Below are 24010 nucleotides of genomic sequence, written 5' to 3'. Positions count from 1 at the left end.
TTTCAATTTTCTGCATTTCTGCATTTTCAATTTCTGCGTTTTCAATTTCTGTATTTTCTGCATTTAAAAAAAATAATAAAAAATTAATTTCTTTGAAAAAAAAATCAAAAAAAAAACCGGAAATAAAAACGCGAGCGAGCGGATGGTTAAATTTTTCGAAAATAAAAAACGTGACTCTTAAAACGGACGGGTTGGTTTGTATAAAAGGTAGATCGGGATCATTTTCCCAAGCCCAAGCCCAAGCCCAGGCCCAGGCCCAGGCCTCAATCCTATGATATATACTAGACTCACTCTTATATATATACCCTACTCCCTCAAGAGAGAATGAGAGCATGTGGGACAAGTCCTCCACTCTCCTCCTTTCTCTTCCCACTTGCACCCTTAGACTTTTTAGTTTGGGCCTAGTTCCCTACTGGAAATTGACAGTTTTAGGGATTCCGAGGGCATAGAGTGACCAAACGGAGGGCTGTAAAGCACGGCACGACCCTCTGACCGATACGCTCGTTTCGAGCTATCACACGGCCCATTCCACGACACGCTCTAAAAAATCTAGCAAAAAAACAAACAAAAAACACGCTAAAAACTAGTCACAAGGCCTCCTAGAGCAGCTTTTTGACACCTTAGGGTATCAGAAGCACATGCACTTACGCTCTGGACGAGTGTTAGAGCACGATCACATTGGTAGTGCCTCTGTTCATACGGACACCCATTACCCATCCACGATAAGCTCTAGACCCTCAGCGGGGACACAAGGTAGCACCACCCAAGACCCTAAAATAGCCGCTAGTGATTCCTCCTCCGACTCAGAAAGCATGGAAGCATACCCTACCCAAAACACTGAGAGAGAAGGCCATGCACCTCCCGAAGCTCCACAGCCTAGTACTAGTATGTTTAGCCGTTTCATGGAAACATTAGGTAGAGCTACTCGCTCGGAACCTGATGCAAATGAAGCACACGAAGGGGGTGGGGAAGTGGACTCTCCTTTCACATCGCACGTGGACCCCACACCCCCAAAGAGTGTCCATGTGGATATCCTGCCAACTTCTTACCAAGAAGGCCCTGTTGAGCTGCCTCCTTCAGAAGGTCCCTCTAGAGTACCGTTGGTGACAAGTAAAACCACGGGGAACAACATTGCTTCTACCTCACAAGAAACCGTTAACACGTCGACTCTAGAAGGATTGTTCATTAATGATCATTGGACATACGACCTCCACACTGAGGTGTTGACGGATCTACACTCTGGCCACGCCTACCATGTAGGATGGATAGAGATTGTACAATCCACCTCTAGTGCCACGAGCATCGAAGATCAACAAAAAATGATCTGTAATGTTATCCATGGCATTATTCAATCAGAAAGGCAAAACCGAGGGGTAAATATACTCTCAACTGGCCCCATGAGATTTCTGGATACAAGCAAGGCTCAACAGCCTACTCTATCACAAATGGAGACTCCTCTAATCAGCCCCATGGACCCATCTTACGTCATTTCACCTGGGGTCTCTATGCAATCTGAGCCTCCGAGCGAAAACTTTAGCTTCCCTAACTTGGCTCAACCCTCTATTAAGGAAAACCCAGTGCTCACTCCAGGGATAAGCCTGACAGAGAATGTACCGATGACATCTACGGTTAGCGCAGTGCCACTACCTAGTGTCGTAGTACCTAATATGGGGCCTCGACCATATGTGCCTCTAGCCCCTTATGCACACATGGCCCCCACACCTCCAATTGTACCACTTGCTTATGCTCCTCGAGTGCCGCTCCCTAGCTCTTATCCGAGTGGACCTATGCCCGGTTATGTTCCATATCCTGCATCATCCACACATATGCCAAGACCGGTACCCATTCCTCTCCCACATATGATTCCAAGAGTACCTCCACCGGCCCTGCCTCCTCACATAGGTGACTTGGCAGCGTTTGCTCAAACCATAGGTCGATCTATCGTGGAAAATATGCGTCACGCATCTGATAGAGAGCCTAGAAGTAAGGCAGTACAAATTGCCAAACTCACGCAAAAATTCAATGGGGACGAAGATGCTAGGAAACACATTGAAGTGTTTGAACAAGTATGTGATTCCTTAGGGGAACGCAACGAACTACATAAGTGTAATGCCTTAAGCTTGACATTAAGTGGGAAGGCTGGAGATTGGTATAGGACCCTAAGGGTGGACGAGAAAACAATCTACCCTACCCTTCGAAGGTTGTTTCTAAAGGAGTACATACGAGAAGGTGTGCTTTGGGGTGTAGCATCTCAGCTACAGAAGGCTGAACGTAAGGAAGGAGAGTCAGTAAGGGACTTCATTAGTCGTCTAAAGCACTTAAACTCTCGCTGCCTTGTAAATGAGCGCTTCAACAATAACCAAATGCTTGATCGATTCATTCGAGGGTTGAGGAATGAAGGAATCTATAATGGACTAGTGATTAGAGGTATCACAACCTGGGAAGATGTCACTGCCAATGCAATCCAATTAGAGGACAACTTGATGATAGCAGGTATGAGGGTGTCTACTGACACGAGATCCACTAGCTCACAAGCCATTGAGTATGAACCCATGACTGCAAAGCCCATTGCCAATGAGCCAAAGGTATTTGAGACATTCTTGACAGACCTCACCAAGGCAATCCAAGAGTCTCTTAAGGATAATCGACCCCCTCAAAATAGTCACATGTATCCGAGAAGGGAGCAACAATGGTGTTCCATTTGCTTAGGTCCACATAGCACTAGTGAGTGCCCTACGTTTAGAGTAAAATTTAATGGAACTTGCAACGCATGTGGTAGGTATGGTCACCAAGCTAAGGATTGTTTAATGATCAAACATATGATGGCAAATAGACCACCTGTAGCCTGGACGGATGCGCCTCGAGCTCCTGTATTGATGCCTACTCCACCTGTTGAGCAACTACCGCAACACATGGTCCCTAGATCTCAAAATGTTGTACAAGCTACACCGCTACCACCTCCTGTGCTAGGACCGCAACCCCCGCACCCAAGAGTCGCCCCTATGAACCAAGTGGGTTGCGAGCCATCAAATGCTTATGCAGATGGTTGTGAGGAGGAAATAGACACTAGTATTGCCTACGGACTTGATACATTGGAAGAGTGTCCTATATACTACATGGAAGATTGTTGGGGACAAGTCAAGCCGGTTTATCAAGCTGCTACTCTCGCATCCAGAGGTCAAAATATCAACACCCAGGCTAGGAGGCCACCTCTTCAATGCTACGAGTGTGGTGGACCACATCGAGTAGCGGAGTGCCCTATTAGGCTACAAAAGAATGCTACACAGATGCAAACGAATCAAGGGAGCACGTCTGCAATGCCAATACTCACATGTAATCGTTGTGGCATAGATCACTTGATTGCCCAATGCCCCTATAACCCAAATGCGCCTAAAATCACACCCCTGAATTTGGTCGAAATTGCTAGTGTGACATCGCCAATACCACCCGTCACACCCGCTTATGCGATTACACGGTCCATGCTTCAAGGGCCAGGACATATCCTCGAAGAGAGAGATACCGCGTCAGTTATCCAAGCAAAGAAAAAGAAGACACGAAGGAAGAAGTCGCAGAATACGGAAAATTCAAAGCCAAGTTCCAAAACAAACATAGGAACAGGAGATGACCCCGTGCATATGAATGACCTCGAGGATGATTCAGATTCAATCGAGACAATGGAGACTAGAACCAATACCACAAAGGGAAAGACCGACAAAGAAAACCGTAACATGGAACCAAATGAAAACCGAATAAGAGAAAACCATAAAGAGCCTCTGAAAACACCACAAGTGTTTCCAAATCCAATCCAAGACCCCCAAGATAAACCGCAGGGGCAAAAAGGGAAGAATCGTAAAAAGAAGATTGGGACGTACCCAAACCCAGTAGACGAGATTAAGCAGGTGAAACATCTAAGAGGTTTGGTAGAGGAGACTCAAAGGAAACTAGAACCAGAACCCATGCAGGTCAAAATTCATGACACAGTGTTTCCCACGCAAGTTCATCCACCCCACATGAACCATAGACCGTTAGCCATATCTAGTATCATCCAAGAAGGGAGTGAGGACGGGACATCAGAAAGTGAGCATACACCCTTCTTGTTGGAAAGGATGTTTAACGAAGGAATACCTGATCCCATTGAGGAATATGAGATTCCATCCTCACCAGTTCCTAGTCAAGGACCTACACCCTGCAAAACGCCAATGAATGTTGCCAAACTAATGGACTTCATGTCTTCTGAGGTTCGAACCACGATCATAGCAAAGCTGTATGGAGATCCTGAGTTATTCCTTGCACTTCGAGCATTCCTTAACGGAGAGCTACGAACGGGATTACCGCAGTTTGCGCAACCAAATAGGCCTGACTCAATTATGATTGATGAGGAAAATCATGTGCAATCACTTGACTTAGATGGACACGAGTCTGTGATCGAGGTACCCATTAACGAATTAGGGCAGTATTTTGAAGGCGACGAGTCTAATGCGACCCTACCCATCACTACCAAGGGATTAACTATAAAGGGAATTCTTGATGGTGGTGCGGGAGTTAGCATCGTTACAAAAGATTGTTGGGAATCCATGGAAAAACCCCGCCTCAGTGTTACTAACATTGTGGTAAAGATGGCAAATGGTACCATAGCCAAACCTATGGGGATGCTCAAGGATCTTAAGATCAAAGTTCTAGGACACAAGGTACGACATACGTTCATTGTAATGGATTTCTCTAAACACCTTATGTCATATGAAATGATTTTAGGACGACCATTCATGAGGGAAGCACAAATGGTTCATGATTGGTCTAAAAATCATGTCTATTTGCAATTCCAAGACTCTGTCCTTAGAGTGGATTTGGTGACTGGTAAGGTACACCCCTTAGGGAGTAAAACCATTATTGATCATCGCTCTGACACCACAGTTCACTCGGCCCCACTACAATATTGTTACACTTGTAAGAAGGATACAGACATTGGCCAAGATTCTCCTTATATGGATATCCTACCTGGGATGACTGAGTCGGACAATGTGGATTGGGTCCACCTAGCATCAACCATAGACACTTGGGGAAATAGGGGGACGACCTGGGTAACACTTGAGGGGGATGAAATGCCTATACCCTTAAATATGCTACAAGCAATGCATATCGCTTCTGACAAGACTCATCCTAATGTCACGAAGAAAACATACAAGTGGGTCCCTAAAGCTTCTTTAGTGACCATAGCTAGTGCTAAAAAACAGAAGCCTTGTAAGAACCGTACCACTCACTCCAAGAAATGTAAAGAAACGCTGCGTTGGATTCCTAAACGACTATTGGAAGCCCAAGGATACTATGAAGGAAATGATCAAATCTGGGTGCCAAAACGTAGATTGTGCTCTTACCTATCACCTGACCCAAGTGAGCCCAATCCCGTATATCCAAAACGAATCAATGATCGTGGAAAGAAAAAAATCACAGAATGCTACACAACCGCTCCCGAGCTAGTTTGGGTACCAAAGAAAGAACGATTTGTTCCACCTAGCTCAGGAAGGGGGGAGTCCCATGAAGATTCTAGCTCCTCATGTAATACATCCATAGAGGTAAAAGCTTCTACACCGCCTCTATCTATAGTAGTGGATCTCCATGAAGCTACAAAAGAATCCACACCTCCCAGTGTTCAAGAATCACCTGATGAACCACTTCAAGTTCAATCCTGGGAGAGTACCTTACCACCCTTACAACTTGACGAGGCACCTAGGGTAACAGAAAACTACTGGCAAAAATCCTCACCTATTACCAACTGGAACAATTGGTTTCAAAGGGTGACAAGCTCATTTCAAACGGTATGATTTACCCAAGGAAGGGGGGAGTGTTTGCTGACTGTCATCATTCATTTGTTTCCCTCTCAACCTTTTTCCCTGACCTCTTAATCTCCGATCTTAGGGAATGTACATATAAAGCTTTATACTCACAAAAAACAAAAAAATAAAGAGCAAGAGCAATTAGCAAACGAGTATGCACAATAAAAGTCAAAACATTGACTCAGACCTACACATGTCACATCTGGTACAGTGAAACAGAAACCTATGCCATAAAACACCTTTGATCCTCATCACTTGAGTGATGGAGGGTAGGTAAGATTAGTACGATAGAGTGTTTCTGTTTTAGAGTTGAGTGATTAACAAAGTTCTCTTTTCCCACTGATGTGCCTCCTAGAGGTATTGTTTGTGTTTCATAGTGTGTACAGGAGTGTGTTGCTATTGATAGGATTTGGACCTTCATGGAACCTTCAAATCAAGCACGACCATCAACACAAACAGGTGTTTCTTGTCCATTAGCATTGCCGTTATCTTTTTGCATCTATGATTGTCTGCTTTGATTGTGATTGGTAGCATAATATTCTTGCTTAGTATCAAACATTTATTCAATGTAATGTTTTGTCATAGTCACTTGTCTAGGTTTAAAAATCAAGCAGTCCGACTAAGCTAGTTTGACCAAGCTAGGTATTAGAAATCTTCTCTTAATACCATGGGGAATGCCTTCCTAATAAGCAATGGTTACTTAGGTTCTTAATCCGATTTAGGCAGCATTGTATGAAATGTACTAGGGCTTTCTAGTGGGCTTAACCTATTGACCTTTAGCTTAAGTATTATAAAGGGAGTTTACTAATGTGATGAGCCTGGGGAGTGTATCAGTGTTATATGACCCCCCAAAGTTACAAAATTAAAATGCTGAAAATGAACAAACAAAAAATCAAAGTGCCACAATGTAAAATTTTAAGCTGGAAGAGAAATCTCAGCTTGATTTGGTACTTCACTCACATGTATTGCCTATGGTACTAGAGCCCTAGAGGTTCCCAGTGTGGGCGCTTTTCCTTGAAAAGCAAAAAACCCAAGGCATACAAAATAAGCACACACATCATAATTGAATCAATGTGAAAAGACTTTGGGGGGTCAAAGAAAAAGTAATCAGTCAGGCAATGATTTCATGAGAAATTCCTTTTATGGTAGCTTAACTACAAGGTTTTCTAGATATAGCCTCTAGTCAGCCCTCGAACATGAATACTTGGCTCTCGCGATTAAACAACTTAATTGACCACAGATAATTAAGAAGCTTACCCATGGTATTAATATTCGATCTCTAGTGCCTTTCGACCGTCAAATTAGCGACACCAGACTTGTTTAATTTTCTACCTTTACATCTGTTTATGCATTTGATTACATTGCAATTTAATGTTCATTGCTACCAAATTGTTTGAAATTCTTTGACCAATCAATTTGTCTACCTAAAACTGCATATGCTTTTTAAGAGAATGCAATTACTGTGCCAATGTTGTTTGATTTTGCAGTGACTGAAGAAGGCTAAGGACATTCATCTCAAATGCTCTTCCACCTCGACGACCCAGCTTCAACTTAATAGCTTCCGAGGACGGAATCTACATCAGGAAGGGGGGCATGTTAACCCTCACGGCACACGGACACCCTATGATCTATAAACGTTGTATTATTTAGAGTCAGGTACTGGGCTTGTCGGACCAATAGGAAAAGGGTAAGAGTGATCGCCAATGAGAGGCGCACTTTAACTTGGACATTCAAGGGATTAGTTGGTTAAGCATGGGCGCCCAAGTGTGAATGGGGTGAGCTCCTATAAAAGCCAACTAAACCTAATTTTTACTCATTCTCTCATTTGTGCAATAGAAGAGTGCTCTTGCTCCATCTCCATCTCCATCTTCTTCTTCTTCACCTCCTTGTGTGTGTGTGTGAGAGAGAGAGAGAGAGGGAGAGTGTGTGTGCGATCGAGCATTACGAAGGCACGACGGCGGCGAAGCGGTTGAGCGCGGCACGACTACAGCTTCTTCTTCATCGCGACGAGGAATCCACCACAAAGGCGAGCGTAGAGCGGTGAGTGACACACCCTTTGTTCTCTTGAGCTTGCTAGTTTAGGCTTGTTGTGTGCTTGGAGCCGTTTGTGGCTCGCACACGGTGTATTGGCAAGTCCCTTGCTTCGACAGTGCGGCAAGGAGCGCACAATGCGCCCTTGTAAAGACTCTATAGGCTGAAATTCAGACCTCATTGGCAAAGAATCCACCCCTAACTGGCTCATTTTCCTCAGCTTCCACTCTTTGTTCCTTGCTACCTCTAGTGCATCCTCATATGTCCTAGGCTTCTTTAGCTCCACTCTCCAACGTATATTCTCCCAAAGACTAGCCAAGAACCTGTCCTTCTTCATCATGTCAGGCGGGGGTACCTATGGTGCTAAAGCCTTGCACATTCGCTCCCATGCCAATGAAAACTTACGTATGTACGCATCTACTGGCTCACCTTCCTTTTGCACCAAAGCCTGTACTTCTTGCCACACTTTGTCAGGATCTTCTATCTTCACAAACTCCACTTCCAACCCATGTCGTAGATTGTCCCAACTCAACCTTACAGGTGGATCAGCCACACGCAACTCCTCTTCAAATGCTTTAGACCAAACTCGTGCATCACTCTTCAAACAAATTTGGAGAAGGCGTAACATTTGCGTAGGGTCATGAATCTGGTTGCTAATGCAGGCAACCTCCATCTTTTCCAAAAATTCTTCCACATCTTCATCACTTCTTCCATGAAACTCCGGATAAGAGAAAGCCATGGCTACCCAAATTATGATGCTTTGAGAACCCCTTCGAACACACGTGCAAGAACCCAAAACTTTTCACTACCCAATCCCCAGAAACTTCAATGGAGCTCAGCTTTAGATAAGGACAAACACATGCACATCAAATGAGTTTTCATAGTTAATCATCGGAATGACAACAGGCAAAGGACGTTCCAGGATCTCTCTCAATCTTCTTGGCCCAAACATAAAGACTATGCGCTGCTGGAAAAAGATCTTCCTGGACACATAAACATTAATCTGAATTCTTTGAGTTAAATGAAAAGGAGTGAACTGAGGGCCATTTTGATCATCCATTAAAGCCAACCATGAAGCTCCCAAGAAGGCACACCTGACTCAACCTCTGATTTTGCCAAAATTTCAGCAGCATAACAGCATAAATGGCTCAAAATACCAAAAAAACAGCCATCATAACTTGGGAAAATTTCGACAGAGTTTCCCCAGAAGTAGAGCAGTAGGAACCCAAAATATAGACTGTCTATGTATGCATAAACTATCAACAATAGAACCCAAGCATCAAGTAGGACTCACTAGTACATAGCCTATGGCGAGGTCACAAAAAGGGTGCTCCAGCTACCTGTATCACCGAAAGGATCTCTACATTTGAGAATCCCCCAGCTCAATAAAAACCTCACGCTATCGACCCTCACACGAAGGCTAATGCAAATCGCATATAGTCAAGTCTCATAAATGACTATCTTCCAGACCAAGTCTCAGAAATGGCTGGGACTGCCAAATACAACCAAGTATGGCTCCACAAATGCGTACAATGGCAGTTTCCACAAGTAACGTACAATCCAGCAGACAATGCGCTCAAATAGGCGCCAAGTGATGCATACCCACAACAACTGCAAGTGACATCACTGCTAGTATATCACTGTACTCCAGCTACCTGTACCTGTGTGAATCACTTGTACCTGTACCTGTCCCTGTAACCTGTAACCTGTAATCCCAAATCTCGAAGCTTGAAGCTCGAAGCAGAAGGTACTCGAAGAAGATCCTCCGTGGGGGCGCCAAAAGAATGTGAGCGGGATGAAAACACACACAACGCCTCTATAACGACCCGACACACACTCTTGGGAAGATACACACACACACTATGGGGCACCACTCGGCTTACACAACACACCTGGCCGAGACAGGGAACACACCTCTGGAGTGAGAGGAGAGAGACTATCCACTTGCCCACTCCACACAGAGACACACACACACACAAACTCAGCTCAAAAGAGGAGAACTTATGATGTTTAGATACAAATGAGCTTGGGCCAACACCAATGGGGCAAACAGCTCACACAATATGGGTAAAAGATACCAGATACAATCACAAATTGGAGAAGAAGCTTCACTCACCGCAGAAGATTACACAGAAAAACAGCAAAAAAAGAGTGAGGAATTTGGCAAAATGGACAGCGCCATCGCGTCCGGAACGGCCCAAAACCCCAGTCTACTATGTCAAAGTGCTCAAATCTGACCTCGGATGAGCAGTTTACGGCCAAAACAGGCTCCAAAAACCCCAAAAACCCCAAAAACACACCTGTGGCTGTTCCTCCTCTCTTCTCCACGTTTTTTCTGGTCTTCTCTCTCTTTTTTCAGTTCCCACACTTAGCTTTATTACTTGGGCACCCTTGGCCTTTTAGATGACCTCAAACGGACCCCGAACAGGCCAAAAACTGACCTCGCAGTGCATAATTGTCACCTTTTTGCATCATCCGCACACCTAGCACTCAGCTTTTTTCCAATGATGCATCTCGCCACCACGTGAAGTGGCCCCAAAAAGTGGTCCTAATGATGACCTTTCTGCGTAACTCTCACAAGAAAACACCTACGTTGTGTCCGTCCTCATCTGCGTGCAAATATTGACCTCGTTCGCCCTCCTGACGCCACTAGATGCCATCTGACGCACCTGCTGACCTCATGTCGTCGGCCCGTGGATAGCTTCCTCGAGAAGTTTTACACGCTATAAACTCCTCATTATTGTAGAAAAACACAGTGGTACTGGTAATAGTGAAAATCGATGCACTATGTACACCCTGTCCTACCTTTACACATGTGGGCCCCACGTAACCACCTGGCTCTGAAAAATGGGCAATTCTTTATTTGATGCACCATGCATGTATATGTACATATGCGCAATCCCTTGCTCAAAAAAAATCCTGACAACGGCACCTTTGGTGCCACCACAAAGTATTGGCCTTTATCCAACAATTTGATGAGACCTTTGGAAACAAGGGCTTCACGGAGTCCTCCAAGCTACACCATGTAGCTATGCACTTCCAGAAATCTATGCGTCAATGGTGCGCTAGCCTTCATGGCAACGGTGAGTCCCCAAAGACATGGAAAACTCTACGAGTTTCCATCATGAAGCAATTCCTTGCAAGCGATGCAAAGGACAAAGTGCTTACCAAATGGCGGAGTTTGAAACTACTCTTCAATGAGTCTATCCACAAATATGTAGACAAGTTTTGGGGTTTACATCTCAAAGCTACAGTCTTTCAAAGGATAGACTTTGTCAAACAAAAGCAACAATTTTGTGTGGTATTACCTGAAGAAATGGCCAAGTATGTCAACTCACAACGGCCTAGCACTATGCCCGAAGCCATCCACCACAGTATGGTTGCTTCAAGGATCAATTTCCAACAAGGGGTGAGAAGAAATTTCAAGCCCATGGAAAACAAGGATCAAAATGAATCTAAAGGGAAGAGCAATGCTCAAAACTCTTCCCAAGGCAACACCAGCACCAACAACAACAACAACAAGGCCAAGGAGAAAGGATCTTACAACGGTAAAAAAATAAGCTCTCTCCCAAAGAATTAGAGGCCTTTCGTAAAGACCATAAATGCTTTACGTGTGGGGAGCAAGGACATGGTTATCATTCTTGCCCCAAAAGAAATGTACGCAATGACACTCTTAGAGCTTCCATGGTTGAAGCTCCAAAAGAGGATACTCATTGCAAAGGCTCATTCCTCTCCTATGCTTGGGGAAAGGTAAGGGAACATGATGCCTTGATTTTGTTTGACCTTGGCTCTACTCACAACTTCATATCAACGGAGTTGGCCACCAAGTTGGACATTCAAGCTTTTGAGATGGGAGATATTGTAACATCTTTCAAGGGATAGAAAGCCTCCGTTACTCCCTTGATTGGGAAGTTGAGGCTTCATGTCCAAAGCTATGTCGACAAAGAAGACTTCTTTTTACCTCTCCAACATGAGGATGTTATCCTAGGGGCACCATGGTTCAATCGCATGACTGCCAACATCAAGCTCTCTGAAAGGAGATTCTACTTCACCTATAGGAAAAAGAGCATGTACATAGATGCTAACGAGTCGGGGAACACCATATGCCTGGTAAATATGCTTGCTTTTGATAAGTCAATGAAAAGCTCTATTTTTTAATATATGATTTTTGTTAGAGAATCTGTGAATGATTCTAATGTTTTCACAAGTAGCAATAAAGGGAATCAAGAGGAATTAGAGTTGTCTAGTTTCCTAAATGGATTCCAATATGTTTTCAATGATGACATCCCTAGTGAGCTACCTCCAAAACGAGAGGATGATGAGACCATGCAATAGAGCTTCTACTAGGAAGCTTGCCTCCTAATAAACCTCCTTATTGCGTTTCACAAGCTCAACAAAAGGAGATCATGAGGCAATTGCATGAATTGGTGGAAAAGGGGATGGTGAGGCCTAGCTCCTCTCTATTCTATTCACCAGTACTTTTAGTGCAAAAGAAAGATGTCGCATATCACATGTGTCAACTTTAGAGCACTAAATACGATCACTGACAAATGCTCCAGCTTCATTCAAACTTACGATAGACAAAAATTTTCAAGCCACTCAAATTCTCTTGAGAAAAAAGAGGATACATGTCCAAATGAAATAATAAAAATAATACGAGAGAGAGAGAGAGAGAGAGAGAGAGAGAGAGAGAGAGAGAGAGAGAGACCAAGCATGAAGAGGAGGGTATACTCTCCCCCCCCCCCCCCCCCCCCCCCACACACACACACACACATTCTCTCATTGTGTGGAGTGCAAAATGTAAGAGCTCCATCTCCTTCTCCAAGCTTGTTGAGAAGTGGAGAGCCTACACCAACACCCTTGGCTATGGAATGCAAATCCAACCAAGAGCCATGCTTCAATACTTAAGCTTGCCATCTTCTTCATCTTCATTACTATGCTATCATGATATGCTAAGCAAGAAGAGTGACGATAAGTGAGAAACTATTTCTTTCTCCTATGGAATGTTTCTTCTTCCACTTCCCTACCCTCTTTCCCCGCTAGCTCTCTCCACCTTCGAAGGTGTTTGAGGCCTTGGGACTGAGGCTTGGATAGTTAATTGCTTTTTGCAAAGTTTATGTTAAGCTCGTGATGCATGAAGCTTTTCATCTTCATAGCATCACCAAGATCACAAGGAACACAAAGATTGTATTGTAACAAAGTCTCTCTTGATGGGAGAATCCATAATACAAACGCCTTTTGGAGGGGGGACCGGCTCCAAGTAAATCCGGTCCTCAACTATTGTCATGTTCTCTAATACTCTCTCTCTTGCAAAAGTATTGTTCATACCAAGTTAATTAAGTACTATGTTTATGTTGCTACCATCAATTAAGTTCACCCTCTATGTTCTCAAAGTGATCTCACAAAAATGCTCACCTTAATTCTCTTAATTCCACCATTCTCAAAGTTCATAGGCCATTCCCATTACATCCTTTCGTATAAAGGTCGAACTAATATCGCCTGGAAATACATCATCGTCCTACTTCATGGAGTGTCAAATAAGGAATCTAATTCAGAGCAACGAGGACTTGGAGATGTACATTATAGAGTACACATAACGGAACATGCTAATCTTTGATCATATAGACCAACTTGTCCAAATGATCATCCAAAAGACTGCATTGCGCAAAGCAAATGAAACATCGACAGCTTCATTAGATAATGTCCTGGACACAAGTCACCATCGCCTAAATTCATTGGTTGTACTAACAGAATTTGCTAGTGTTGCTGGTTGACACTCACAAACGAACAACAAAATATATACGACCACTTGGTGAATGCCACAAAAGGTTTGCACATTGTCACAAAAACCCCAGGCAATAGGAAAACACAGTTGATCAGATGTTTGACATACAACTATGTCAAGCAAGACAAGAGTTGGTGCTTACTGCATCAACTGGGACGGCAACCAAAAATCCACCAAAAATCAACCAAACAACCAAAAATCAACTCTACCCACTATCCATTTAGGAAACTGATGATTGATATATCGACATTAAGGAAGCAGACATGATAATCATCGATGAGCTATCCATGCTCACAAAAACCACTTTTGATCTTGTTGTCAGACAAATTGTCAATGTCACAGGTGTGAGATTGGCCGATCCTTTCAGTGAAAAGTGTATTTTGCTTGGAGACCTTGCTCAACTACCTCCTATGTGCAGCCATGCGATGGAACTATGTTACGTGTCACATCACAAGCTCTATGTACTAGTTGCATGCCACTTTCTATAGTATGTCATGCTCTCTCAGACATGCCACCGATCTGGAGTTTCTTAACTTCCTGACCATTATTTGCGAAAGGAAACGTCGAGTTAAAGACAAATGCAAGAGATATCAAAGTTCTGCAACAATGGCTCCACGAACCCAGGTTCAACGAGATTTCCTCAATAGACATAGGCACTTGTTGCATGATCACAAAGAAAATAGACCTGACAATCGGTGCAGCAGATGGGGCATCATGCACAGTCAACCATGTTACACATACAACTGAAGGACACATTAATAGTATCACTATTGTCATTCACTGCACTAGAAAAACAATCACCCTACGTCAAATAAAGCACAAAAGACTTCTGTTAATGGAATGTGGTACCATAAATCCACATTCCCATCGACATTGGCATATGCGATGACTGGACACAAGGCACATGGTGCGACAATATCCACTAGAGTACTACTAGTCTCTAGAGACGCTTTCGCAGCAGGTCTTGCTTATGTCATGCTATCACGAATCACAGACCGACGTAACCTTGCGATGCCAACACCTGCGACTTTTCAACCCATTCCAATAAAAATTGTTCATGGAGTGCATCACGCTTGAGTACTTGTATTTTTTTCCTCCTGTTAGCTCATTACTAGAATACCACATTGTCATCTTGTCATTTTCTTTCTTGAATGAATAACATTTTTCTTTCCTCTTCTTGACCACAGATTTTTCATGGCAGTTCATTTTAATGAAATATCACGTTGGACTCTTCTCATTTTCTACCTTATATGAATAACGTCACGTTTTGCTCTTCTTAACCTCTCTAAATATTGATTCTTTGACATTCTAATCTATGTTTCTTTCCTCTCTATTGTAGACCGACATCCTCTATCAACAACATGAGCAACAACAAGGTCTGATAGTATATGTTAAGCACTACTACTTAGTTTGCATTCGATGTTTGCTAGCACATATAATGTTGGTTTTCCATTTTTTTTATGCAGAGACTTTTCAACCTTTTCAAATAGAACATTGCAACAAGAAAAAAACCAAATCTGGAGCAGCGAGTCTACGTTAGCGACAAAAAAATTGCTTTGCTCAACCTTGCGGGCTGTCGTCCGAGCACATACATGAAGGGATTCCTGAACTACACAGAATTGCGCGCATTTATGGACAAGCATGCGAACAAGTCCGCGGAGAATAAGACTGTGGGAATCAGACAAGCAACATGTCAGTTTTATCAACACACAAAACTCCTTTTTTACACATATAGATACATGCCAATGGACCAACACAATTTACTTGCACATGCCTTACAAAAGAGATCATCATAAAGTTGGGCATAGATATTGACGTGCCCGAGGAGCACATGACTATAGAGGATGCAAATCGCCTTCTACGGACAAAGACAAGAGTCGGACCCTATGTTCTAGAAATGCTCTTGTACACCTACGATATTGAACCCATAGAACTAATGGACATGTCAAACAACGACACAAGCGAGATTTTGACCAACTTCAAGAAAGAGCGCAAAGAATACACACCGTCTATCACAACACAAAAAGTCACATGGCAGCATGACAAAGAGCTTTACGCATTGCAATAATCAATTCAAACAGTTTGACGCATATGCCTACATTAACAACCAAGCCCAGCCTATAGATGAGCTTCTTTTTTGAGTTAATCAAATTTAATTGCATGTACTCTTTCATGTAATGCTTTTTTCTTTTATTTCTCTTTTTTCATCTCAAACTGCCATGACTTGCCATTCAGAACATGACAACAAGAACCATGTAGTGCTGCTCGAACAGGACAACCCAGGCATCAAGAGGCATCGAACAGTAGATACACAATATTCTCCATCACGTGCATCAGGAATGGACGCAAGTATGTAGGCATCACTAACAACGATGATATAAGGAAGAGGGAGCACACTCGAAACCCTCCTTCAAAGATGTGTAATGATGTGCTCTGCTTCAAACCTTTTGTTAAAAACTTCATTTTTGCACCTCTCGTCACTTGTAGAACATTACATGTAGCAAGAATAATAGAAAAATCAATGATTTGTAAGTATAATACCACAAGCTCCATAGGAAACAACATCTTGCAAGCTCACCCGCAGCATTGCACAAAATATACATATCTAAAAGAAACAGGAAAAATATGAAATCTTCTAAATCCTGATAACGTCTTCCTCATCTTGTCTTCCACGTTTCAGCTTAATGTGATTGCATTTATATACATTTTGATAACTTCAACGGGACTTACTTTCGAAATGCATTCAATTTTGAATACATTGTAATTTGAACAATTTGCACCCTAGCTGATGCTGTATGCTCACCTCTACTACCCCATTTTCCACCTGTTGCCACATTCGTACGTGTTTCTTCTAATTTCAAATTGCGTTTGGCCTAAATTAGAGTGTGATTTTGCAATTTTTATTTTGGTCTCCTTAATGTTTTCTACTGCACTCTACTACCTCAAATTCACAATGTGTGTCTATTAAGGTTGGGTTCAGACGGGGCGGAGGCAAGCAAATGCAACGGGGCATGGAGAGTACATGGCGCTCAACCATTAGATCTGCTTGACGTCTACATTTTCGGACCCACCTTCAGAACTGGCAACCCCCCCCCCCCCCCCCCCCCCCCCCCCCCCCCGCGGAAGAAGTAGACTTCCGCCTGTAGTAGCCAGCAGGCGGGAAGGACGTCTATTCGTCGTCAGCCTGGTGGGCGTAGGTGCGAGCCAATTAGGTGCTGCTATGCTTGCTGCTATTAACCCTTGCTACTGCCGGCCTTTGTGAACAAGCAATGCGGAAGTATTATGGTGACGGGAGTGCTGCCGCCGCCCTCGTGAACCCACCCTAACACTAGGTATGTTTTTCTCGAGGCCAACCAAGCAAAACTAGTTTTATCTTTTGTTAAGTTAATGGCATGACACCAAGCGGCACCCATCTCCATGCATGCCTTTTCTTTTCTCTCTATTACACAATCTACTAACATAATATGGCAGAAGGGGGAGCCCTTTACACGTGTCGCAATCTACCTGAAGGCTAAAGTCCAAAACAAAAACAAGCCCCTTTGCACGCGATAAAGAGGGAGAGAGGGGGAGAGAGAGAGGCCATCGAAGGCGACCGGCCGTACTAGTCAACACAATAAAGAGGGAGGACTCGGGAGGACTCAAGAGGAGAGGAAGCAAGGAGCTGAAGATAACGTCTATCTTCTCCAGCAGCTCGTCTGCAACAATTAAAAGCTGCAACTTGGCTAATTTTTTCGTGAGCTTCAAAACAACGAGTCTAGACTCCATGAGTCTCACTCTGATTTGATTTGACTATTGTCAGCGTTTGCAGTGTGACGTAGCCGTCAATGCGAAACTCTTCTTTTTTTCTCCTTTAGCTTTTAACGGAGGTAAATGCAACGCTATATGGTGTCCGGATGCATGTGGAGCGCCTAGCTTCCTCTTGTTGCTTTTCTTTGTCGGTTGCAGAAGTGAGAGCGTTTCACTTCACAGGGTGTGTGTGTATGTGTGCGTGAGCTTTTTGATGGGGGGCAGGGGATGCATTAATCGGAAGCGGGGAGAGCCATAGATCGTGACAAAGTAATCTCGGGTGGGCAAAGTAATCTCGGGTACCCGAGATTACAAAAAGTAATCTCAGGTACCCGAGATTACTTTGCACCCGAAATTACTTCGCACCCGAGATTACTTTGCGGCCGACCTTTGAACCCTTGACCTCACCTTTGCGACTTCCATGCCCTAACCACGAGCACCCGCGTGTTTATTGTGATGGTATGGGCCCGAGATTACTCTTATACCAAATGTGACCAAAAGTAATCTCGCGTATAAAAAGTAATCTCGGATATCCAAGATTACTTTTTGCGGTGCTGACAAGATCTACGATGCTCGATGCTCTCACCATAGATCCCATGCCCCCATGCCCGTGTCATATAGTCCCGAGGGGGGGGGGGTCGCAAAGGTGAGGTCAAGGGTTCGAAGGTCGGCCGCGAAGTAATCTCGGGTACCTAAGATTACTTTTTGTAATCTCGGGTACCCGAGATCACTTTGCCGCACCCGAGATTACTTTGTCACGATCTATGGCTCTCCTTCATCCCACCGTAGATCCCACCCCCTCAAAGCCCGTGTTAAATAGTTCCCAGGCTTTGCGACTCCTATGCCCTAACCACGAGCACCCGCGTGTTTATTGTGATGGTATGGACCCGAGATTACTCTTATACCAAATGTGACCAAAAATAATCTCGGGTATAAAAAATAATCTCGGATATCCGAAATTACTTTTTATACCCGAGATTACTTTTGCGGTGCCGACAAGATCTACGACACTCGATGCTCTCACCATAGATCCCATGCCCCCATGCCCTAGTCATATAGTCCCGAGGGGGTGAGCAACATGACAGATGCCATCTTGCAGATCCGTCGATGCTTGGGCCTCTTCTACAACAGAAGAGGCGGAAGGTGCCAACTTGCACTGCCGGGTGTTGCAGATCCTTCGAAGGCAGGGCCTCTTAGACCAGACCCAGAAGAAGAGGCAAAAGATGCCGTCGTGCAAAGGATCATCGGTGATAAATGTATGCTCCCGCCGCCGCTCTGAAGGTAGGGCCTCTTCTTCTAGGACAGCCCAGAAGACATCCGATCAAGCGTGCAGTTTGGCGAGGACGGTAAGAACCCCTGGCCGACGCCTGGCTTTGACGAGGAGAGGAAGAAGCAGAGGAGGCAAGATCAGGAGCAGCAGGACGAGGAGGAAAACAGAAGGCAGCGAGAGGGCACAAGTGTCCTGCTAGAAGGAGCAAGACGAGGGATGGAGTTCCCTCATGGAGGACTGGCAGTGGCGTGTTATGGCCCTGTTACCCCTGCGCAGGGTCCTCCAGTTCCAAGCCGTGTGCAAGGCTTGGAACACTGTGCTTTCTTCTCCAGAATTCGGGAAATTTTGGTTCCCCAAGTACAGTGGCTCCTGGCTGGTAATGGCCAGGAGACCACCGCCAGAATCTTTACCCTGGGAACATGAGCTTATTGCGTTTGATACCAGCTTGAGCGCCTGGCTCTCGCTCTCATCCCTGATAGGGAGTAAATGCTCCCAGAGTACTCTGGCTGATCTGGGGGGTATGTTCTGCTCGCAGGTCGCAAATGGCTCCCGGTACCATGGGTGCAGCTGCCTAGCCGGGCTCAGGGTCACAAGCAATGCTTTAGGGATAATGTGCTTTCTTTGCAGCCCTCTCGAAGAGCCGCAGATGGAATATTATGAGTGCATCCATGATTCCGCGGCATCCTACCTGATGGTGCTCAACCCAGTCACTGGGTCGTCCATGCGCTTGCTGCCAAATCCCAAGTGTGCTGCTCGCCTCAAGAGCTGGTTTCCTTTCCCTTTTCAGATCTCATTACAGTCTCTCCTTGCTAATCATTACCGTCTCTTCCTCATCAGAATGGAAACTTGGAATTCTACGATTCCAGCAGCAGGTCCTGGACTGTAGGGAGGGCCCCTGTTGGTGATCAGCGAGATGTCATGTTTGCTACTGCCACAGGCAGATCTGATGGGTTTTTTACTGGCATGCGATCAGTTTTCGCGTGTAATTGATGACATCATATTTTTGGTCTACAGTGTAAAACGTGATGATTGGTGTCTAGTGAGAGTGCCTCCGCTCCCATTATTTCATAGGTATGTGGATGGCCAAATCATTTTGAGGCACCAAGGTCACATTCTCCTCGCTGCCGTTGTTAGCACAGATGACTATCGCTTTGTTAGCACAGATGTTTATCTAGCTGGCTTTGTGATATGGGAGTTGCAGCAGCATCCAAAGTCCAGCTGCTTGCTGCTGGAGACTGGGTAGAAGTGGCAAGAACACCTCCTCATCTGCAGTGCTTGGAGGTTATCAATCCGATGGAAGGATTTTCAGATTTGAACCTCGTATCCTTTGGGAGTCTTATCTGTATGACAGGTGTACGCTATTTCTGTGATAGATCAGCGACCTACTATCATCCTCTTGTCTACAACATCGAAACTCGCTCTTGGTATCACCTGCCCCCTTACAAAGGTGACTATGAATTTATGACTGTGTGTGGCTTGCAACCCTCTTTCTTCAGAGGAGGAGAATAAAGAGAGAGAGAGTAGGGTCTACTTTTGTTACGACAGTTTTACCTGGAAGTTTCATATTCTTACTTAACTTAAAGGAATATTGTTGCTGGCTTACAATTTTAATGTGGGTTGTATGCTTTATGTGTTTTTTGACACCAAGTTCTTACACTTGCCCAAATTGATCTCCTTCATCATTTACTATCCTATGACCTACCCAGCGTACTGAAAGGCTATGATTCTGCTGCAAGTAAAGGGGTTAGTGGAAAATGGGGATTGTGTTCCAGCCAGATCTTAACTATCTGGAGGTTGTTATTCTCTATGATTGGGAGCGCACTAACTAGTCTGGGTACTGGATATGTTTTAAGTGGCGGTCTTTAGGAGTAAGGAAAGTCTGGTCTTAATTTGATGTGGTGGATATTACAGTGGAAATTGCAGCTTTTTCTACACGAGGAGTGGGAAAAGGTGAGATGAGTTGGGTCTGATGTCGGAGCAGCCAACGAAAGCTGGGAAACTCTGCTATGTGTGCAATACTTTCTAACAATCCATTTCAATTCTGGTGTGGCATGCAGGATTCCATAGCCACTTAAGCTACTGAGTACTCCAAATGGTAGTGTGAGAGCTTGTGAGAATTTGTAGTGGGCTAGAATTTTGATATGCGTTGCTGAGGACGATGAGATAGTATTTGAGTGTATGGTTGTGCATGTTGTGTTGGCAAAAGAAGACATGAAAGACTAGGATTTGGGAAGGAGCAATTATGGGCTCACACCGAACAAGTATAGATGCATTAGTCTGCTTAGTTTGTGCAGATATCTGTTGGGCAAAGCAAGATCCTAAGTGTCTCAAAGAGGTGAACAGAGATGGTGTGGAGGAGGCGAGGAGTGCAAGTTATGTCAAGAAAGGTCGCAAGTGCAACCAACTTGTAGAGAAGGTGAAGTAAAATAAGGGGATTTGTGTGACAAAACAGAAAAGAGTGCTTTGTATCCGTCGTTCTTACTGCCAGATCTTCATTTTGTGTCGTATAGAGATAAACAACGAGGAGGTGGCAAGGATTGCAAGTTGTGTCAAGAAAGGTCGCAAGTGCAGTTGTGTACAGAAGGTGAAGTAGAATTCTGAATAAGGAGATTTGTGGAGATGTGAACAAAGCAGAGAATGAGAATGCTTCAAGTCTGATGAGTTATTTAACTTTTTGTGCTTATGTCATGCATATCATTGGGTTTGTCTTAGTAGATTCTTTATGGCTAGTTATGATTTATGCTTCCTCTTGCTACTTTTCTTTGTCGGTTGCAGATCGAGAGCGTTTGGATGTTCACAGCCGAAAAGAGGGAGGACTCAGGAGAGGAAGCAGGGTGTGTGTGTGTTTTGGGGGGTGGGTGGGAGGGGGGGAAGGTGCCAACTTGCACTGCAGGGTCCTGCAGATCCTTCAAAGGCAAGGCCTCTTCCACACTAGCAGCCCAGACCCAGAAGAAGAGGCAAAAGATGCCGTCTTGCAGAGCATCATCGGTGATAAAGGTATGCTCCCTCCGACTGTGCTCTGAAGGTAGGGTCTTTTCTTTGACTAGGACAGCCTAGAAGACATCCGATCAAGCGTGCAGATTGGTGAGGAAGGTAAGCACCCTTGGCCGCCGCCCGGGCTTTGATGAGGAGGAGAAGAAGCAGAGGAGGCAGGATCAAGAGCAGAAGGACTGGTCCAGGAGCAAGACGAGGGATGGAGTTCCCTCATGGCCCGGACTGGCAGTGGTGTGTTATGGCCCTATTACCCCTGCGCAATGTCCTCCAGTTTCGAGCCGTGTGCAAGGCTTGGAACACTGTTCCAGAATTCGGGAGATTTTGGTTCCCCAAGCACAGTGGCTCCTGGCTGGTAATGGCCAGGAGACCATTGCCAGAATCTTCACCCTGGGAACAGGAGCTTATTGCGTTTGACACCAGCTCGAGCGCCTGGCTCTCGTTCTCATCTCTGTTAGGGAGTAAATGCTCCCAAAATACTCTGGCTGATCTGGGGGGCATGTTCTGCTCGCAGGTCGCAAATGGCCCCCGGAACCATGAGTGCCACTGCCTAGTTGGGCTCAGGGTCAGAAGCAATGCTTCAGGGATAATGTGCTTTCTTTGCAGCCCTCTCAAAGAGCCGGAGACGGAATATTATGAGTGCATCCATGATTCCACGGCATACTACCTGATGGTGCTCAACCCAGTCACTGGGTTGTCCATGCGCTTGCCGCCTAATCCCAAGTGTGCTGCTCGCCTCAAGAGCTGGTTTCCTTTCCCTTTTCACATCTCATTACAGTCTCTCCCTGCTAATCATTATCGTCTCTTCCGTCATGAGCAATGGAATGGAAACTTGGAATTCTACGACTCCAGCAGCAGGTCCTGGACCGTAGGGAGGGCTGCTGTTTGTGATGATCAGCGAGGTGTCAGGTTTGCTACTGCAGTGGACCTAAAGCAGGCAGATCAAATGGTTTTTTTTGAGTTCGTGCAGGTAGTTTTCCGATGTACTAGACGACCTCAGATTTTTGGCCTACAGTGTAAAACGTGGTGATTGGTGTCAAGTGAGAGTGCCTCCGCTCCCATTATTAAATAGGTATGTGGATGGCCAAATCATTTTGACAAGATCGCATTCTCCTTGCTGCCATTCTTAGCACAGACAACTCTCGCTTTGTTAGCACTGACGACATTTATCTAGCTGGCTCAGCAGCAGCAGCAGCATCAGCCGAAGTCCAGCTGCTTGGGTACTTCTTCTGCACCTGCTGGGGACTGGATAGAAGTGCCAAGAACACCTCCTGGTCTGTAGGGCTCGGAGGTTATCAATGGGATCGAAGGACGTTCAGATTTGAACCTCATGTAAGTCTTATCTGTATGACAGGTGTATGCTATGACGTTGATGGATCAGTGACCTACTATCGTCCTCTTGTCTACAACAGCGAGACTGGCTCTTGGTATCACTTGCCCCCTTACAAAGGTGACTGAATTTATGACTGTGTGGCTTGCAACCCTCTGTCTTCAGAGGAGGAGAATAAAGAAAGAGAGTGTTAACCCTCATGGCTCACGGACACCCTATCACCTACGACGGACGCCTTATTATTTATTTAGTAGAGTCAGGCACCGGGCTTGTCGGTCCAATAGGAAAAGGGTAGAGTGATTGCCGATGAGAGGCACACTCTAACTGGAACACGCAAGGGTTAGTTGGCTAAGCATGGGCGCCCAAATGTGAATGGGGTGAGCTCATATAAAAGTCACCTACACCTAAAATTGAGTCATTCTCTCAGTGTGCAATAGAAGAAGTGCTCTTGCTCCATCTCCATCCCCATCTCCATTGTGTGCTCACATGTGTGTGTGCTTGAGGGAGAGTGTGTGTGTGTGTGATCGAGCATTGCGACGGCACCTGCGGCGGCGAGACGATTGAGCGCAATACGGCGGCGGCTCCCTCTTCTTCACGGCAAGGAATCCTTCACGGCGACAAGCGCAAGGAGGTGACACACCCCTGCTCTCTGTGAGCTTGCTAGGCCTGCTAGTTGTGTGCTTGCAGCCTTCGTGGCTCGTACACGGTGCTCGGCAAGTCCCTAGCTCCGACACGTGCGGCAGACCGTACATTTTTGGTGCCGCTGTCGGGGAGTTGTCCTGCACCAAGCTTCGGGAAGCACTCTGTGCTGCCTCGTGGAGTCACTAAGCTTAAGTTGGAAGGAAGAAAGAGAAGCTTGGTGACTGTGTGCGCAGATCTTGTGTAGATTTGCAAGAGTTTTGTGTTGTGGGTTAGTGTACGAAAGGTTTGTTTATTTGCACAGTCTATTACAGTTCTGTTACAGCTCACACAGTTCTGTTTGAGCT

At 45.0% G+C, this 24010-nt stretch overlaps 1 protein-coding gene across 1 annotated transcript; it reads left to right on the top strand.

Moving 5' to 3' along the window:
* The first annotated feature begins 18490 nt into the window (after positions 1–18490).
* LOC147419730 (uncharacterized) lies at positions 18491–23480 on the top strand. Its single transcript, XM_086506358.1, has 13 exons — positions 18491–18779; positions 18903–19447; positions 19541–19585; positions 19718–19774; positions 19867–19984; positions 20055–20150; positions 20998–21038; positions 21115–21119; positions 21214–21287; positions 21479–21700; positions 21784–21796; positions 21883–22710; positions 22797–23480. The coding sequence occupies exons 1-13, from the start codon at positions 18519–18521 to the stop codon at positions 23150–23152; spliced, it is 2661 nt and encodes an 886-aa protein (XP_086362484.1). The 5' UTR covers positions 18491–18518; the 3' UTR covers positions 23153–23480.
* Positions 23481–24010: the final 530 nt, after the last annotated feature.

Source organism: Adiantum capillus-veneris, chromosome 29, assembly GCF_014529385.1.
Source record: "Adiantum capillus-veneris isolate H3 chromosome 29, ASM1452938v2, whole genome shotgun sequence".
Taxonomy (NCBI): Eukaryota; Viridiplantae; Streptophyta; class Polypodiopsida; order Polypodiales; family Pteridaceae; genus Adiantum; species Adiantum capillus-veneris.
This window is presented reverse-complemented; position numbering and strand designations above follow the sequence as displayed.

What these genes read in the sequence shown, in the direction of transcription:
- LOC147419730 (XM_086506358.1), top strand. Translation starts at nt 18,519, where the DNA reads ATGCCATCTTGCAGATCCGTCGATGCTTGGGCCTCTTCTACAACAGAA. An exon ending in CGTGCAGTTTGGCGAGGACG is followed by an intron (nt 18,780 to 18,902) that starts GTAAGAACCCCT and finishes GTGTCCTGCTAG; the next exon opens with AAGGAGCAAGACGAGGGATG. An exon ending in TCACCTGCCCCCTTACAAAG is followed by an intron (nt 20,151 to 20,997) that starts GTGACTATGAAT and finishes TAGTTTGTGCAG; the next exon opens with ATATCTGTTGGGCAAAGCAA.